This window comes from Mesoplodon densirostris, chromosome 18 (assembly GCF_025265405.1).
Source record: "Mesoplodon densirostris isolate mMesDen1 chromosome 18, mMesDen1 primary haplotype, whole genome shotgun sequence".
Taxonomy (NCBI): Eukaryota; Metazoa; Chordata; class Mammalia; order Artiodactyla; family Ziphiidae; genus Mesoplodon; species Mesoplodon densirostris.
This window is the reverse complement of record NC_082678.1, coordinates 17,647,611-17,667,317: the sequence shown is the minus strand read 5'-3', so window position 1 is coordinate 17,667,317 and position 19,707 is coordinate 17,647,611. Positions and strand designations below refer to the sequence as shown.

General features: G+C 45.2%; 1 protein-coding gene across 1 annotated transcript in view; it reads left to right on the top strand.

The window, feature by feature from the left end:
* Positions 1-2,555: 2,555 nt before the first annotated feature.
* Positions 2,556-19,707, top strand: part of SEC14L1 (SEC14 like lipid binding 1) — a 47,946-nt gene continuing 30,794 nt past the window's right edge. Inside the window, exon 1 of the mRNA XM_060080992.1 lies at positions 2,556-2,638. Within this exon, the coding sequence (XP_059936975.1) occupies positions 2,576-2,638 (63 nt within the window). The 5' untranslated portion in view covers positions 2,556-2,575. The remainder of the gene's footprint in view (positions 2,639-19,707) is intronic.

Below are 19,707 nucleotides of genomic sequence, written 5' to 3'. Positions count from 1 at the left end.
GGCGGCTGAGCTGCCGCCGCCTGCAGTGGAACGGCGACGGCGCCGCGGAGCCGCCGGCATGAGCACCCCCCGCCGCCTCGCGTCCCCGGCCCGGCCCTTCTGACAAGAGGTAGGCGCGCGTCTCCGTGGCGGGCTCCGAGCGCGCCCCCGGCCCGGCCCCTCCGGGAGGCGCGAGGCTCTCGCGTCCGCCTCCCCTCCTTGCCTGCCCTTCCCCGGCCCCTCGGCTCCCCCCGGCTCTCCCCGGCTCCCCCCGGCTCCCCGACTCGGGAGCGGACTGTCTTCCCGCCCGCCTCCGGCCCGCCGCCCCCCGCGTCGCTCCTACTGTATTGGTCGCCCCCTCCCCGCCCCCACCCGCCGATATTCCCACCCGGGACCCCTCCTGGGGGAGCGGAGTTTGGGGTCCCAGCCGGCCTCTGGCGCACCTCCCCGGGTCGGCCGGGGCTGGGGGCCCGAGGGGCCGCCGCGCCGGACCCCCGGATCGAGCGGAGGGCCCGGCTGCCCCTTGAGCCTGCTCGGGGTGGACTCACTGAGTCTGGCCATTGGCCAATTTTTAAGCACCGATTGTCATGCAGTAGAGGTTGCCCTGGTCCACGGTGCCACTTGGCGGTTGTAACTCCGGATTCCCACGTAGGACGTTTCTTTGGACCAGAGCATCGGAAGCTGGGAACTGGCAGGAGTTCAGAAGCTCGTGAATTAGCAGGTTCTTGAGCGTAGTCGCTTTGGGTTCTGCCGGGCAGTGGAATCCCGAATGGGTGTTACCGAGTCTTAACCGAGCATTCCTTTTTTTTTTTTTTTTTTTTTACATTCTCCCCCCACCCCTTTTGATACCCCGTAATCACCCTCTCCTTCTGTGGGAGATACCCTAAAATTAATTTAACTAATTAAAAATTTAAAAGGTTGTTGAATTCCTGCTGTGCACCAGCATTATCAGGTTGGCAAAACTAAATAGAACGCGGTCTCAGCGCACCAGGACCTGCCAGTCCCAGAATCAAGATTAATGACAGCATTCCCGTTGATTGTGGTGGATTCAGGAGTTTGTCTCTGAGTCTCATGATTTTAGAGCTGGAAGTCTTTTACGATTATCTCACCCCAAACCTCGCTTTGCAGAGGTGGATCTGAGTCCGGGGGAAGTCAAATGACTTGCTTGAGGTCTCCCAGAGTTATTCTTTAGCAGTTTTCAGAGTGCCAGATATGGCTGTTTTCCGCCAGAACCTGTTCTCTCTGAGAGATATGCGAAACATACCAGAGGAGGTTCCAGACCTGTTTAAATGTAATAATATAGGTAGCAATCTTATGATATAAAACATACCTTCGTAAAGTTTTCTTTTTTTACAGCTAGACTTTGGACTCCTTGAGGATATTACATTTTGTACTTCTGAATATCCTCTCACCATATTTAGCATAAAATAACATTCTTAATGATTATCCTCGGCAGGACAGGTAGGCTCTTTGGATTTATTTTTCTTCCTCCCTTTTAAATAGGGAAGTGAAGTCCCATAGAGGACTCCAAATAAAAGTGTGTTTTCAGAAAAATCCAGGTAGGCTGGGGCCAGTGTGTAAATGTGTCCCTGGCAGGAGGATTCTTGACTTTGAAGTAGGCTTCAGCACTTAGTTGATTGCTTCCTGATATTACAGCTATTTGAGGCTGGAGAAGTCAGTGGAGCCTCTTGCCAGAGTGCTTGGTGGTGTCTCTGCCATCTGAAGATAGATCCCTGAAGTTGTCTTTTAAAAAAAAAAATAATAATAATAATAATTAATTAATTAATTGAATTCTTGGCTGCGTGGGGTCTTAGTTGTGGCATGCGGGATCTTTGTTGCGGTGCGTGGGCTTCTCTCTAGCTGCGGCGTGCGGGTTTTCTCTCTCTAGTTGTGGCATGCGGGCTCAGTAGTTGTGGTGCGTGGGCTTAGTTGCCTCGCGGCCCATGGGATGCTAGTTCCCCGACCAGGGATGGAACCCACCTCCCGTGCATTGGAAGGCAGATTCTTTACCACTGGACCACCAGGGAAGTCCCTGAAGTTGTGGTCTTGCACTTAGAAAATGGGGATTGACAAGTTTCCTTTGAAAACAGCTTTTGAGGAATATCCCATAATTTGAGACACACTAGTGTTTTTTTCCACTTTTATTTTTGTGTGTCCTGGGCTTAATATCTTGAAGTGCCACCATTTTTATTTGGCTTCTAATGGAAGTTGTTGAAGAGAAAATGATTCAAGAACTAATTGTATGGGTTATCAGAATAATGGAATCATGACATTCCACTGCTGGAAAGGACCCAGGGCAGCCCCTGGAGAGGCGGTGAGACAGGTAGGGCAGTGGAGCAGCCCTCAGACCAGAGCTGCTTCCCTCACTCCACTTGGGCTTTCTTCACCTTTTCTTACTGTCTTTATCGCCTTCCCTTGTCCTTCTATAATTAAGCCTCGTCTTTTGACTTTTGCGTGCATAGAATTACGACCCACTGAGATTCCTTAGACTGTAGTATGTTGTGTAAAGGCAGATTTAATTTTTTCCACATCATGTTTATTTATCACAAATGTTTGTGTTTTGCAGGTGTGAGAGGATTGCTGTTTTACTGCAATCATGGTGCAAAAATACCAGTCACCAGTGAGGGTGTATAAACACCCCTTTGAATTAATTATGGCTGTAAGTACTTTTCAGTTTACTCTTCAACTTCTTATTTTTTTAGGTATTCAAATTTGGTGACCTGTTGCTCCACTTTTACTTGTTCTGTTTTTATGCTTTTGAACTTTATCGAGTTTGTGCAATGTTTTTTTTTTTTTTTTTTTGCGGTATGCGGGCCTCTCACTGTTGTGGCCTCTCCCGTTGCGGAGCACAGGCTCCGGACGCGCAGGCTCCGGACGCGCAGGCTCAGCGGCCATGGCTCACGGGCCCAGCCGCTCCGCGGCATATGGGATCCTCCCAGACCGGGGCACGAACCCGTATCCCCTGCATCGGCAGGCGGACTCTCAACCACTTGCGCCACCAGGGAGGCCCTGTGCAATGTTTTTAAACTATAAGTCTCTGAAAATCAAAATCAGCATGTTTATTTTAAAATAATTCACCTCAGGATAATGTATGAATTTCAGTTGAAATTCCATTTGAAAACACAGAAGTGGGATTGTGACTAAATAATTCTTCCTCTGGATTTTGCTCTTTTTTTGTTTGTTAAAGTAGAAAAGGGATGTGGAGAGTGGTTTTTTTCCCCTCTGCTGCTCATTTAGATTATGGATGAATTCACCATATGGAACTGACACTATAGGATGGAGTTTAATTTACCAGATTCTAAGGACTCTGGTGAATGAATTTCCTCCGCTAATATCAAATTCATGAGTCATATTAGAATTCTACAAATGGGGTAACTAAAGTCTTAATTTTCTTTGTTACTGCCTAAAGAGTTTGGTTCAAAATAAGCATTTCACTAGAGGCCAAAAAATCCCCCCAAAACCCAAAACAAACTTTTTGCCAATCCCTTTTAGATTAGTATAAGGTATTCTTTCCTTTCCCTTCTCTTTTGTGTTATTGTTAAGGTGTAATATAAGTGGATGTACAGGAATATGCCTCTGTCGTGAAGTATGCCCTGATGAAAGTGTCAGTCTGAACCGCGATGAGAAACCAGAGCCTTCCAGCCCGATGAGAGCCCCTCTGGGCTCCTCCCGGTCTCGCATAGTTAGCCCCTACTCTGACTATGACGTGGGGATGAATTTCTCTGTGTCTGTTCTGTGTATAAATAGAAACTCAGGTGTTTTTGCATATGGCTTCTTCCTGCTCAGCATTGTTTGTGAGATTTATCCAGATCAATTTAGTTTTGGAAAACAAAACAAAACTCAAGTCTTCTCAAGGGAACAATTTAGATTTAGGGCGTCTGTTTTTTAAATTGATGTATAATTTATAGACAGTGAAATGGTCACAGGTTTATAGTTTGATCAGTTTTGACTAAAGAGTGACACGCGGGCTTCCCTGGTGGCGCAGTGGTTGAGAGTCCGCCTGCCGATGCAGGGGACACGGGTTCGTGCCCCGGTCCGGGAAGATCACACATGCCGCGGAGCAGCTGGGCCCATGAGCCATGGCCGCTGAGCCTGTGCGTCTGGAGCCTGTGCTCCACAACGGGAGAGGCCACGACAGTGAGAGGCCCGCGTACCGCAAAAAAAAAAAAAAAAGAGTGACACGCATCTCTGACAAGACGCAGAACCTTTCCATCCATTACCTCAGAAAGTTCCCTTGTGCCCCTTCTCTGTCAGGTGTGAGGTTTGGGTTTTTTGTTGTTGTTGGGGGGTTACTTCTTAGTTCTGTATGTTCCTTCAATACTAGGACTGTTCAGTATTTTATGTCTAGGGCTTATCAGAAAGGCTTGCTTCCTGTTTGCATGTTCTGGGCGCTGGTTTGGCATTTGGTCACAAGCAGCAGAGGCCCACTCTGGCCTGAGAGGGGGTATTGTCGGTGGAACACATGCTGTGTGCGATGAAATCGCGCAGAAATCCAGGACTGCGAGCCGGCAGGGCTGAGCTCCAAGAGCCCCGCATCAGCGGGTGGTTCCCGGCAGCAGTTGTCCCCGGAACTGCCCCCGCCACCTCCTGCCCCCGCCCCGGGCTCCGCCTCCTCCATCTGCCTCTCCCCCCACCACCAACAGGCTGCTTTGCTCTCTCCTGCCTTTCCCTCCTCTGCGGCTTCAACTCCTGTGCTTTTTCAGCTGGTCATAACCCCTCTGGCTCCAGTTTGCTTTTGTGGCATTTCTTGTTGCCTTCTTTCAGTTTCTAAGTGACCGGTTCTTGTCACATTTCCTAGTTCAGATTCTAGAGAGATTAGATCTGGTCCTTCCTCCTGGGCCCAGGAAGTCGGTTGCTGGCCGGCCTGTGGATTCCTTGTGGGGCTTGGTCACCTATCCCTTTTCGGTTGGCAGGGGCTGGTGGCGCTGGGGGATTGGTGCGGGGCCGTGGAGGGCAGTGAGCCCGGGAGGTGCCCGGGGGTGGAGCGGGCAGGCATGAGACTGGTGTCTTATGTTTTCCAGAATGCTAAGGACAATTTTAAAATCTTGATGCAACCCAGATCATTTGAGGCAAGGACTAATCTCTTATGCAGACACTAGCTTTAATAAAGAGGTATTTTGATTGTCTAATGTTCAGCTTCCTTATTTTCCTTTCTTTACAGTTTTCAAAATGGTACAGTTTGCCTTGCCACTTTTATGCATGGTTTTACAGAAGAAATTGAAATTGAAATTCTCAGCCACCCCTCAATCTTTTAAAATTAACTGATTTTTCACTTGCTTTTGTTTTAAGCAGTAGTAAATTTTTTTGAGTTGTTAGAAATTATTTTTTATTCTGAAAATGAAATATGTTACTTTTTTCCTTCCAGAATTAGGTACAGACTTGAATGTTCGTTAAGCCTGTAGTGATTTTTGTGGTGTCACTTTTCTGATTGTAATTGCACAACATAAAACCCTCAGTATTTTCCTTGCTCTGTTTTTTCTCTTGTTGATGAAAAACAGTGGTATAAAGGAGTTACTTTAAAAATGTTCTTTTCATTTCATTCAGGATGAGCAAAGAGGTATATAGTTAATGCAAGAACGGAGCTATAGCTTCAACAGAAACATTTTTGAGAACCTCAAAAAGTGATTGTGCTTCAGTAATCACAGCATGTGACAGTGACGGAAGTGTTCGTCAGGTGATCAGCTTGTGGTATTGACAGGTGGATCCAGGTCCTAATTTACAGGGTCCTGTGATGCCCGCTGGAGGAGATGCTGTTCCGTTCACTTAAGGCCTTTGTTTTAACCAAGAGTTTTGTTGTAATTTAGGATTGCCAGGATATGCTGAGGTAGGAAGTGCCTGTGTCAGTAGGTATACAGTGGGTATCAAGTATGTTAATTGATTTTGATTGATTTAATGACAACTGATGATTTGTTTTGGGGTCAATATACTGGTGAATTAAGAAATCGTGTAAATGTTAATGGTAAAGAAACAGAACTGAAGTGAAGGTGTTTCAGGAGGCATTTGTGGCAACTGAGGGACATGCTGTTGTTAGATGTGAGCCCAGAAACAATTGTTGGCGCTTCAGTGAGTCGGGAAGTCCCCCAGCTCAGCCCCCTTTGAGGGTGAGGTGTCTGAGCCTCAGAGAAGTTAAAGCTTGCACAGTTAGCTGAGGTAGAGAGTTTGGTGTTCTTTTTATCATAATGTGTATCCTGGAATGTGTTATGAGGGTTCTTGTCCTTGGAGATGTCTGTGACCTTTCCAAGCTCAACCAGAAACATTTCCTGGGGCTGCTCTGCCTGACTTGTGGGAGGAGAACTTAATCAGTGAACAACATTCCAATGGATTGTGCCTTCAGGGATCTGTGGTCTCACCCGGGCCTAGTGAGGTGCCCGAAGAGAAGGGACTTAAGGTGGGAGGCGTGGTTCCGAGATGCTTGGGTTTGAGTGTTTCATTTTGAAATTCCTGAGGTAAAATACAAATGTTAAAACTTTCAGCTTTCTCCCTCCTGGTGTTCACGGCCCCTTCATAAAGGATACAGAGGGAGGACGAAGGAGAGAGAGTCCATGGAACAGAGTAAAGTGCAGAGGCAGGGGGTCAGGGCACGGGCCAAGGCCGCTGTGGTCACGGTGGCGGGGGAGGCGAGGACCTGTCTCTGATCCTTTTCTCGCCTGGGGACAGCTGCCATTGGGACTAGTTGGAGCACGTGACAGGAGAGGCCCCACTGCTCTCTGTGCCGTGCCACGAGTCGCTGCCTTGTCCAGCCCCGTTTCTAGCGGGCTTCCTGTCGTCCGACGGACTTGGTCACGTCGCTCTCTCCTCTCCGCACCTGCACACCCTCCCTGTTCTCTGCATCCTGTCATCGTGCTCCCAGACCCCCTTGGCCATCTGTATCCCTAACAGATGTATCTTTCAGATTGTGCCCTCAGGTCACATCTCTGTCCCTTTCTGTCCTGAGCACCGCCTTTGGTCCAGCCTTTGGAGGGCGTGACCAGAGCTGTTATTTTCTTACTTACACTTGCCTCCCTTTGGTCCGTACTGTGTTCTCCTGCCAGACACTGTTTCCACTTGTGAGCCCTCTGTTGAGGTGACCTCTGTTATCAGTCATATCCGTTCTAAACTGCGTTGCTTTTTGTTCACTTGAGCTTTTCGTGTGAGGATATGGGAAGTGGGTTTGGTGGCTGAAGCTCGGATCTGTGGCCTGTCTTCAGACAAGGGATTTATGTTTTCTCCGTGGAAAAGAAGTAACATGCTCTGACCCTTCAGTTAACCAATGCCTCCCTTAGAAGCAAAGCCCTTTTGTGATGAAGTTGGCTTTTTTTTTTAACATCTTCATAAATTATGCAAAACCCATTTGACAAATTTCGTAGTAGTTTAAGTGATGCCCTTTTACAGGTTGAGTAACCAAAAAGCCCTCTTTGCAAGGGTGTGGTTCCTGATTGAATGGCCCCCAGAACAACATTTGCTTCTGCTCTTTTCATTCTCTTGTTTGTTTTGTTCTCTGTTTTTTTCCGTTCATTTTCTCTTTCCTCAGATACCTCATGTCTTCCCACCAAGACTAGAGGAGGAAGGGAGGAGAAAGAGATTTGCTGTGATACTAGGTGCAGAGCTGGGCCCCGCCACGGACGTGCTCTGTAACCTAGTGACTAGGCCGGTCACTAGTGGAGACTGTTGTGAGGACGTGATAGAACTAAGCAGACCACAGACGTGACGGTGGGTGAGGCAGGGCCTGGAAGCATCCACAGCCTCCCCCATCCCTTTCTGACAGCCAGCCCCTGTCCCGCTCCCACATACAAGGTGAAATGAATCAGCAGAGTCATATGCTGGCATATAAACTCTGAACGTGTGTCTCTTTTAGATTAAATAGACATTTGTATTTATATTTAAGCTTTATTTAATCCATTCACAGTTTATACATCAGGACAGCTGGGGAGATACGTGGGGGACCCCGGGGTAGGCTCGTGTATCGCAGCGCAGTCTGAGGGGAGCCTCACACCAAGGGCAATCAAGTTGGCTCTTTCTGGGGCGGGGGCGAGGTGCACAGAGATCCCAGCAGTAGAGCGCTTCCCAAGGAGGCCCCCCCATGCAGCCGTTTCCAGATTGTTCCTCTGTTGGTTGGGGTCCTGCTGGAGCCCGTCTTGCTCTATCTTCTTGCTCCGAGGCTGGTGGCTGCCTCCTGAAGCCCCTGTGTGTTCACCCACCCCTTCCTCCTTGCCTGAAGATATTGGGAGCCCCAGTCCCCTTTCCTCTGATTTCATTTTCTTCCTCTGACCTGAGTCCCATGCATATTGGGTTTTTACCTTTATTTCAGTTATGAAATATTTTCATTCCATCTTTTGCTTTTCTTTTCGAAGCACATCCTCTTCCTCTCATCCTAGATTTTATCCCTGGGCCTTTTTGTAGTTTCCAAGTTTCTGATGGTTAGGTGTGATGTTGAAATACATCTTTTTCATTAATTGAGGTATTGTTAGATCTTCAGTGACCCTAATATGCAATAGAATTTGTTTTTACTCGAAGGAATAAGCAGTCTGCATTTTGGGGTCGCTAACTTTAAAACCAGTTTTATTCAGTCTAGGAGTGAAGGGAAATGGTCCAGTTTCTCTAATGTTATATTAAGGATCCTGGGCAGTTTTTAGTGGGGGAGATTGTACTCTTTTCATTTATCAAGTTTTTGAACGCCATAGTGTAAATGCTATTGCATTTAATCAAAGCTGGGATTGTAGTCAGACTTGCTTAGCTTTGAAAATGAGCAATTATAGTGTACTTCCATTGTACACTATTTTGTACAGAACCAGGCATTTTCCTTTCTCTTAAACCCACTCTCCCAATACATTATGCACTCTGAATTACTTTTAATGTGCTAGGGTGAAGACAGTTATGGTTCAGTAGGAGATATTTCAAGAAGAAATAAAGCAGGATCTGATTCAGCTCCTTGCCTCTTTGATTTACCTGTTTTTGTCTAAAAAAACAAACAGGTAAACTCTGTATTATGGAAAATTTCAAGCATACAGAAGTAGAGAGAAAGGTACCCATGGCCCAGCTCCAAAAGCATCAACATTTTGCCAATTTGTTTCATCTGCTCTCCCCACTTATTCCCCCGCTGGTGTATGTAAAGCCGATTTCAGGCATCTTGTTAATTCATCCCAAAACACTTCAGGACGCACCTCAAACTATAAGGACCTTTTTCTTTTTAAAAGGTAACCTCCATGTCATTATCCACCCGACAAGAGTACTGATAATTCCCCGATGTCATCCAATAGCAATAGTCCATGTTCAGACTGTCTCAGCTGTCTAAAACAATGTCTTTTTCTTTTAAATTTAATTTATTTTTGACTGCTTTGGGTCTTTGTTGTTGTGTGTGGGCTTTCTCTAGCTGCGGCGAGCAGGGCTACTCTTTGTTGCTTTGCACAGGCTTCTCATTGCTGTGGCTTTTCTTGTTACGGAGCACGGGCTCTAGGCGAGCGGGCTTCAGTAGTTGTGGCACGTGGGCTCAGTAGCTGTGGCTTGCAGGCTCTAGAGCGCAGGCTCAGTAGTGGTAGCACATGGGCTTAGTTGTTCTGCAGCATGTGGGATCTTCCCGGACCAGGGCTCGAACCCCTGTCCCTTGCATTGGCAGGCGGATTCTTAACCACTGTGCCACAAGGGAAGCCCCTTAAGCAATGTCTTTTTATAACTTGTTTGGATCGTGCTTCAAATAAACCTTTGCGTTTGGTTATTATGTTTCTTCAGCCTCCTCTGTTCCCTTACATCCTCCTTTTCCTTTGTTTCCTTTCCTGCCATGGCTTTGTTACAGAAACTGGGTCACTTGTCCTTTTCAATTACCTTAGCCTTTTGCTGATTTAATTGTTCATTACGGCACATAGGCACGGGGAGGACACACAGGCCTCAGATCAATCAGTTCATCTACTTTTTAGCAGCTCTGTTTAAACATTCGCTGATAGAGATTGAAGTGAGTGGTTAAAACCGCCAGTCCTTTTTCGTCCCGGTGATTATCCTTTGTAATTTTGAGTTGCAAATAGGATGCAAAACATTTGTTTCCCAAATTAAACTGGGTCTTTCCATTTATAGTTACTTTGTAACCCACTTCATTGATCCTACTGTTTATAGTGAGCAGTTGAAAGGAGTTAATTTATTGGCAGGTCTGATTAAGAGGGTTTCTATGTAGGGTCTGCTGTGAGCGCTTGGGGACTGCTGAGGTGCGGGGTGGGGGTGGGGGGGGCAGTGGTGCTGGCCAGTCCTTTGTTTGTGCTTCTTTCATTAGAGCCCCGGATAGGGATGTCGGTCTAGTTGGGGAAGTGCCCACAGAGAAATTCACTGAAGAGAGGATTTGCGTTGGCAGGTGTGATAATTGATCCTTCTATCTTGATTTTTAACCTGTGCGAGAGTGAAACTGACAATTTTATATACTTCTAGTGGAATAATTTTCCGTGTTGCAACAGAAAGCATGTATCGCATTACAGTTCTCTTGAAAGGTACAATTTGACATTAGGAGTACTGGCTTTGTTTTTGTTTTTTGTATGTACGTATGTAGGTTTATGTAATTATCACTCTGTAAGATAATTGCTATATATATAGTGATATGTACTGAATCCTTTTTCCATTCTGAAGTCCGCCACGAGTATTTCATAGATCTCTCCTACATGCTTTTGCACTAGAGTATCCCTAGTGCATTGTTCACATGCATAGTGCAGATCTGAGTGATTGACAAGTGTCCGGTTCTAAATGTCTCGCATGTTTGATTAGACGGCTGGTGGTAGCTCTCTTCCTCTCGGGTCTCTGGCCCTCCCTCTGGTCGCCCTTGCTTTTGTTACTCCACCCACCTCCTTGCCTTCTTGGGTACAGATGGGCTCTTCCTCTAATGATAACTTGTGCTATTTTGAGATGCCCTAGTTGAATATTTTGTGTTTTCTGGACATCACAGGTGTTTTAATTGGTAATTAATGCTATTTTAGGAATATCCAGCTCTCTCTCACCTGACATCTCTTCCTGGGCAACCTCATTTAAACCCGTGGCTTCAACTGTCACTTTATAAACCAAAGCTCTCAAAGCTTATCTTAAGCCTACACGCAGGAGCTTCCAGATTTCCAGCCAGCTCCCTGCCAGGACATCTCCACCTGGTCATTTCAAGGCAGATTTAGTACATCTGAAACAGAGTCCACATCTTCCTCCTGCCCCACAAAGAGCACACCAACAGAAAACACACACACACACACACACACACTAAAATTCCTCTGAAAAGCTCTACTTTTCCTCTGAGCTGCTGCTTCTGATGAGTGCCACTGCCACGTGCCCAGCCCTCAGACCCGGAACCCAGACAGCCCTGACAGCCCCCCTCCCCGCTCAGCCCTGGTGACGGCTGGACCCTTGCCCGTTGAGGAGGTCTTCTGACCTGGGTCTGAATCTGCTCCTTTGGCCCTGTTGGCTCAGCCTCAGAGCACAGCTCGTCCCCTCGTGTCCAGGCCCTGCTGCGGGCTCTGCACCTCAGCCCCGTCTCCCCCACCTGCTCTTTCTTGGGGTTGCTGCCGTCGAGGCTTCCAGTTGTACATCTGACCGTGTCACTTGCTAGTTTAAAATTCTCAAGTGGCTGCACCTCACCTCCGAGACGAATTCAGACCCTCTAGCTCCATCCCGGAGCCCTTCGCCTTCTGCCTCTTAAGGTCTTCTCGTAGCCTCGTCTCCGCAGGCGAGACCCTCACGTGCTCCCTGCACGAGTTCTGTGGGGTCACTGGCCGCTTCCCAAGTGTGCCGTTCTGCTTCCTGGCCTTCGTGCCTGGAGGGCCTTTCTCCATCCTTCTCACCGGTCAGATCCTGTTCTCAGAGGGGTTCCTGCTCTGGGCTCTGGTGTCCCAGTGTCACCTCGCCGGTCCCTGCCTTCCTGGGATCGCTAGGCTTGTCACCTTCCCTTACACTCGAGCATCTTGAGGGTGGGAACCAAATGTTCTGCTTTTTACCCTGAGCATAGAGGAAGGCCCCAGAAATTGATGTGTCTAAAGAATAAACGAGTCCTGGGATGCGTGCTCTCGCTTCCTGCATTGCTCTGCTTCTGGCAGTGAAAATTTCAACAAAAGGTCACATTGGAACATATTCTTTTGGTTGGATTTACTGCTTATACTTATATCATGTTTTGAAGGAATCTGATACGAATTGGTTTTTGTGAGTAAAATAGAGTTTATGTTCAGTGAACTGAAGCCTATAATTACTATAGTTGACTGACAAACGTGTCCTGGTTTATGTATCACTTGGTGTTTGAGTGGCTTTTTTCCCATAGCAATGAATGCCAAGTATATAAAAAATTTTGTTCCTGTGGTTCTCCTACAGAACATAAAATTCATTTAAAAATTCTTGACTCTGCTAGAATGGTATTCTAATTTTCTTTTTGAGATCTCTACAGGTTTAAACCTGAGAGGTTGGTGATGCATGACTCTTTTTTTCTTAATAAGTTACTCTGTAACATAAGGTGTTCCTAATCATAAACTGTGTGTTTTTCTTTTTGCTAGTTTAATGCCTATATATGTTTTAAAAACCAAGTCCAGAACTAAAAGCTACAGGTACATATTTTAAGAAGTAAATTGATTTAAGAGATGGTTGCATTGCAGGATATATGCTATTAATATTGAGAAAGCTCTTCCCCAAATGCATGTTATCTTCATTTTACTGAACACAAAGTTGGTTTAGAATGCAAATTCTAACAGTTCTAAATTCTGACTCTCTACTGAATCAGGATTTCTGGGGGCAGGCCCAGCAGTCTGGTTTCACAAGCCCTGGAGATGGTTCTGATGCCTGCTCAGGTTTGAGGACCACTGGTTTAGATGTCCTTAATTTGGTTTGTAGTAAATGGAATAGGAAGAAAGGAAGTTGGTTTCAGTTATAACTTTTTTTAATTTAAAAATTTTGAAAGGATAGATTCTTTAACAGTTGTGTAACAGAGACTCTTGTTACATTTTGTTTTCTTTTGAAGGATTGAACATACACTAAAAGGAGACTGTTTGCTTTATGTGCTTCTCCAGACTGCTATTCTTGAGTTTATTTAGTGATACCAAAATTATATTAACAAGCATGTGCTTCCTTGAACTGGTCTTAACTAAATTATTTGTATGGCTTTATTTGCTAATTTTCAAGTGGAGTAGATTTGTACTTTTTTTATGTGGTAAAATATACATAACATAAAATTTACCATTTTAACCAGTTCCAAGTGTACAGTTCGGTGGTATTAAGTACATTCACATGTTGTACAGCCATCACCACCATCTGTCTGCAGAACATTTGCATCTTCCCAAGTGGAAGTTCTGTCCCCATTGGACACTAACTCCCCCTCCCCCCTCCCCTGGCACGCCCCACCCCTTTTCTACTTTCTGTCTCTATAGATTTGACTATTCTAGATACCTCACATAAGAGAAATTACACAACGTTTGTCCTTTTGTGACTTGCCTATTTCACTTAGCATAATGTCTGCACAGTTCGTTCATGTTGTAACGTGTCAAAAGTTTTTTCCTTTTTTAAAGTTGAATAATCCCACGTATGCATGTATATATAGATATACACACTACAATTTGTTTATCGATTCATTCATCAGTGGACACTTGGATTGTTTCCACCTTTTGGCTATTGTGTTTACTGTACATTTTTAAAGTCTGGTTTTTGACTATTATGTCAACCAAAAATAAGTGCATATCTCTCTAGGTTTATTTTTTTGGTCTTTTATATTTGATAGGTTCCAGATCCAAAAGACAAGTTCCTTGAGGAGTTCAACCACTGTATTTCATTCCACCTATTCAAAATAGATCTTTAAAGTTACATCTCATGATTGCCATTGCTGTTATTTTCTTAACAAAGAAAGAAGAGCATCTGAAAGTAGATGTAGAATGATGAGCTGGGGGGCATGCACTGAAGCAGAATGGGGGCTCCTGCCATAAAGGAAGGGAAGTGGTAGAGAAAACAGAGAACCGAACACGTCAAGGTCTGTGAGGTACAACTCGTATCATAGGTGTTTAATAAGCAGTGCTTGATAGATATTTTCCTGATAGAGTAAACCAACTCCTACTATCAGCCTACTGATGATGGATTTTTTATTCTGGTTCATGAGACCGGATAATATTTCCATGGCTCATTACATTCTTTTATGTGGGCAAACACATGGCATCTTTAAAAGCTGACAGCTGCAGGTCCCTGGAATATCAAATGCTCTTCTGAAGTCCACGAATTTATTTTTTACACTCTGGAAAGTAAAACAGTTCTCTGCCAAATACAGCTTAATTTGAAGAAGAATATGCAAAACTGCTATTTTTATTGTAACATATACTCAGTTTGCTCTCCATTAGACAAAAAATTTCATGGATTAGGAATATTTTTGGAAAACCATGGCATGTTTTGGATTCCGTTGGGTCATGGATCAGTCATGTGACTGTTTCAAATACAAAAAAATGAAGATAAGAGAAACCCTTCATAGCACTCCAGACATTCTTGTTTGCCTAGGACTTAAGTTAACTGTGGCCTGTGAAACATTTGACCTTCAAGATTTATTGACAGAGGCAAGATATCTTAAGTATAAAGATCTACTTAAAGATGTGTATACCTCTATTTTTTCTGACTATTATCCTTTAATTCTCTAACACGGATTGGTTAATGTTGTGCTTTTATTTTGATAATTGAAAAAAATAAACACATTGAGATCATCTGGATACCTATCATATTCATAGCTAAGTGCTATTAGACACTATACGTTTTGCTTTTAAGTTTATTTTGGGGGCACCAAACAGTACTTTTTTCTTTTTATTGATGTATAGTTGATTTACAATGTTATGTTAGTTTCTGGTGTACAGCAAAGTGATTCAGTTATACGTATATATATTCTTTTTCATATTTTCCATTATGGTTTATTACAAGATATTAAATATAGTTTTCTGTGCTATACAGTAGGACATTGTTGTTTATCTATTTTATATATAGTAGTTTGTATCTGCTAATCCTAAACTCCTAATTTATCCCTCCTCCACCCCCTTTCCCCTTGGGTAACCATAAGTTTGTTTTCTATGTCTGTGAGTCTGTTTCTGTTTCATAAATAAGTTCATTTGTGTCTTCTTCTTTTTTTTTTTTTTTTTTTGTGGTATGCGGGCCTCTCACTGCTGTGGCCTCTCTCGCTGGGGAGCCCAGGCTCCGGACACGCAGGCCCAGCGGCCATGGCTCACGAGCCCAGCCGCTCCACGGCATGCGGGATCCCCAGGACCGGGGCACGAACCCGTGTCCCCTGCATCGGCAGGCGGACTCTCAACCACTGCGCCACCAGGGAAGCCCGTTTGTGTCATATTTTAGATTCCACATATAAGTGATATCGTATGGTATTTGTCTTTCTGTTTCTGACTTACTTCACCGAGTATGATAATCTCTAGGTCCATGCATGTTGCTGCAAATGGCATTATCTCATTCTTTTTTATGGCTGAGTAGTAGTCCATTGTGTGTGTGTGTGTGTGCGTGCGTGCCTAAACACACACCACATCTTCTTTATCCATTCATCTGTCGATGGACATGTAGGTTGCTTCCATATCTTGGCTATTATAAATAGTGCTGTGGTGAACATTGGGGTGCATGTATCTTTTTATTTTAAAAAACTAATTAATTAATTAATTAATTTTATTTTGGCTGTGTTGGGTCTTCATTGCTGCGCACGGGCTTTCTCTAGTTGTGGTGAGCGGGGGCTACTCTTCGTTGCGGAGTGCAGGCTTCTTATTGCGGTGGCTTGTCTTGTTGCGGAGCACGGGCTCTAGGTGCACGGGCTCAGTAGTTGTGGCTCGCAGGCTCTAGAGCACAGGCTCAGTAGTTGTGGCACATGGGCTTAGTTGCTCCGCGGCATGTGGGATCTTCCTGGACCAGGGCTCAAACCCGTGTCCCCTGTGTTGGCAGGCAGATTCTTAACCACTGCAATGCCAGGGAAGTCCCTATATGGCTAGTTTGAATTTTATAATTGTATGAGTTTTTGCCCACTTTGTACATATTTAAGTAACATCATAGTAAAAATAACTGGTTAACATTAAAGGTCCAAGGAAACTTTTATCTTTTAAAAGGAGTTTGTACGTTACTCAAACCGTTTCTCTGAGATAGATTTTGCTATACTTTCATGAATCCAAATCAGTTAGGTCCTTGAATTGGGTTTTGTTTGACACTCAGCCAAGGTTGAAACCAACCAGAGGGTAGGGAGGGAGATAAACATTCACTTGAGTGGCTTGTTGGCTCAACTGTTTTCAGTGATAGTGGGCAGCCCTTCCACACGATGGATCAGGAGTCACAGTTCTTTGACTTAAAATTGAGTATTGACTGGTGAGTCTGAAAATGGAAAATAGGGATAGCAGTGTCTTCAACTTCCGGGTGTGACTTAAATCTGTGGAAATTAACACAACATAAACATTTTGACTCTGCTTTGTCACCATACAGGGGAATGGTGGGGAAAAAATATCTTTTTATGTTTGTGATTCTCATGGTCATGTTTGTTTTTCATGAAGGAAATTTTAGATTGTGAATGGCCCTCAAATACAACTGTATCATGTTTTTAACTTAAAGCTTAAAGCTTTTAAGGCAATTTCGTTGGAGAATGTTAGTCAGGTAATGGGAAGGCAAAGTAGGCCTGGATGCCATAGGGGGATGGGAAACAGTTTCAAAACGAGTTCTACCTTCAGAGGTCTTCTTATCTAATCTCCTGGAGGGGACTGGTAGGGCATTCCTCTGTGCTAGGCTTTGAGCATGCAGTGGGCAGCCGGACAGCATACAGCCCCTTGAGGAGACCTGGTTGCCTGGGCCCCTGTGGGCAGACGGGGGTCTCACAGCTGAACCACCATTTAAGAAACACTTAAAGAACATCTAGAAGACCTAAGAATAATGACGAGCGTGTATCTGGTGCTGTATGCCAGTATCTCATTGCTCACACCTGCTTTGTGGGGTAGGCTCTTCTCCCCTCTCCTCCCCCCCCCTTTTTTGAGATATAATTGATATATAACATTGTATTCATTTAACAATGTAATGTTTATGTACATATTGTGAAATGGTTACCCTAAGTTTAGTTGACATCCATCATCTCACAGTTAAACATTTTTTTTTCTTGTGATGATAACTTTTAAGATCTCTTACCAACTTTCAAATGTACAATACAGTATAGTTAACATCCCCAGGACTTACTTAGCTTGTAACTGGCCGTTTGTACCTTTGGGATAGGCTCTTATCTTAATCCACTTTACAAATGAGGAAACTGAGATTTAAAGTGCTTGCCAAGTAACCATCCCTGCCCTGGCTGCCTCGCCCACTGACTGTGGTGCAGACGGCCCAGGTAGCATGGTTCTGATCCGGTTGCATGTAACCCCAGACCGCCTGCAGCTGGCTCACCTCCAGGCAAACCCGATCTTGCCCCTCCGCAGGCAGCGCTCAGACCCTTGGCTTTCCTGATTCTGGACAGGGCTAGTTTTCAGTCTTTGCTTTGGAGTTCCTCCCTGGTCCTCTTCCCCCAGCCTCGTTCTCCCTGTGATCTGTCTGTGTCTGACCTGGTTCCCAGCTGGGCAGTAAGCTTTCCCCCTAATGCTCCATCTTTGGTGGCTCACAGCCTTTCTTGCTCTTTTCTGTAACAGAAGGCTGGCGCTTGTAGGTGGTACCACTGAGATTCAAATCAAGGCCTGGTGATACTCCAGCCCAGGCTCTCCATTGGCTCTGCCTTGTAGCTCCTTGGTTTGTGTCTGAGTCCTGAAGTGAAGGTGCTGGTGGAGAGGAGGGAAGGGGCGCTGTTGTGTAGCTGAGGTGGATACCTGGTAATTGGGTGGCAGGGGTGGCAGGGAGGGAATGGACGGCAAGTCGCTAGGAGCTCTGAGTTTAAAATAGTGTGAGGCCGTGAGTGCTGGCGCCCTCGGGTAGGCAGTTGTGCAAGGTTACCCAGAGAAGGCTTTTGTCCTTGCAACAGTAGATGACGTTCCAGGATTGTGGGAACAGCAGTCTGATGTTTACGTTCATTCAGGCCACGATGGGAGCTGAGCAATTCGTTTCCTGACGCGAGTTCTTTCCCTTACAAGTATACTGTGTTTCTTCATTCTGTGGAAAATGTTAATACCATGAGCATTAAGCCTGATTCAGGGCTACCTGTAACCCTAACCTTTCAGAGAACATCTTGTTCCTCAGCAACTCCCCTTCCCTGCGTTTATTTTATGAAAGTTCTCTTCCCAGCTTTGGTCGTTTATCTTTGGGGCCATATTTTCTGCTTCTAGCAACTGAATATAGTATATTTAGCTAATTAATGAGTAATATAACTAAATCCATGTGTTTCTTGTATTTCATATTACAGAGGGAATATTTTACTCAGTGCCTAAATTGAAATAGTATCATTTCTATATCCCCTCTTGGCTTTTTCTTTTCCTTAAAGAAGGAAAGAGACCTATATGATATCACTTACACCTAGTTCTTTTTTTTTTTCAGTTGGCTAATTATAAACTTAAAATAATTAATTTCCAGCCAAGCCTCGTGATATTTACATCCTGTGTTTTTAGGGCCATGGAGAATATAATTATCATTTTAGCTTGGTGAACACATGGATTTTGGGGGTGCATTTTCAAAGTATAGTAGAGAAGGTAAATGTCAAGGAGGAAGGAAAATGTTTAGTTTTTAAAGCCATTCACATTAGAAAGGTTCTCTTCCTCTTTTTATGCAGAGCCAAGTTGGTTCCTGGACTGTGGGTGGCAGTGTCTTTGCTTAGTGATCACTTTTGTCTTCTTTGAGAAGTTTGTGCGCAGCCTGGAACAGTAGCTACATTTTTTGAGTTTTGTACTTATTCTGTGTCAGGGCTGCTAAACACTCTACATTTTCTTTTTTTAATCTTCCACAATTCTGTACGTTAAAGAAGGTGAAGAAACTAAGATGAATTGAAGATGAAGAAATTGAGGCTCATTGAAATTGAGTAACCTTCCCAAGGCCCTCTTCTGATGGTAGGACTGGGGTTGAAGGCGGGTCTTCTCTCCCAGGGCCTGTGCTCTGAGACATGACGTTGCTCTCGGACATGCCTGGGTTCAGATCCTGGGATGTGACTTCTCTCCACCTCTGTTTCCTCATTTTATTTTATTTATTATTATATACTTTAAATAAATTTATTTATTTTATTTATTTATTTTTGGCTGGGTTTGGTCTTCATTGCTGTGTGCGGGCTTTCTCTAGTTGCGGCGAGCAGGGGCTACTCTTCATTGCAGTACGCGGGCTTCTCATTGCGGTGGCTTCGCTTGTTGCAGAGCATGGGCTCTAGGCGCGCGGGCTTCAGTAGTTGTGGCACGCGGGCTCAGTAGTTGTGGCACATGGGCTCTAGAGCACAAGCTCAGTAGTTGTGGCGCACGGGCTTAGTTGCTTCGCAGCATGTGGGATCTTCCCAGACCAGGGCTGAAACCCATGTCCCCTGCCTTGGCAGGCGGATTCTTAACCACTGTGCCACCAGGGAAGCCCCTGTTTCCTCATTTTTTTTTTTTTTTGCGGTATGCGGGCCTCTCACTGTTGTGGCCTCCCCCGTTGCGGAGCACAGGCTCCGGACGCGCAGGCTCCGGACGCGCAGGCTCAGCGGCCATGGCTCACGGGCCCAGCCGCTCCGCGGCATATGGGATCCTCCCAGACCGGGGCACGAACCCGTATCCCCTGCATCGGCAGGCGGACTCTCAACCACTTGCGCCACCAGGGAGGCCCTCCTCATTTTAAAGTGGGGAGAAACTTGTTTCACAGGAAGAGTCTGCCCAGTACATGCATTAATCT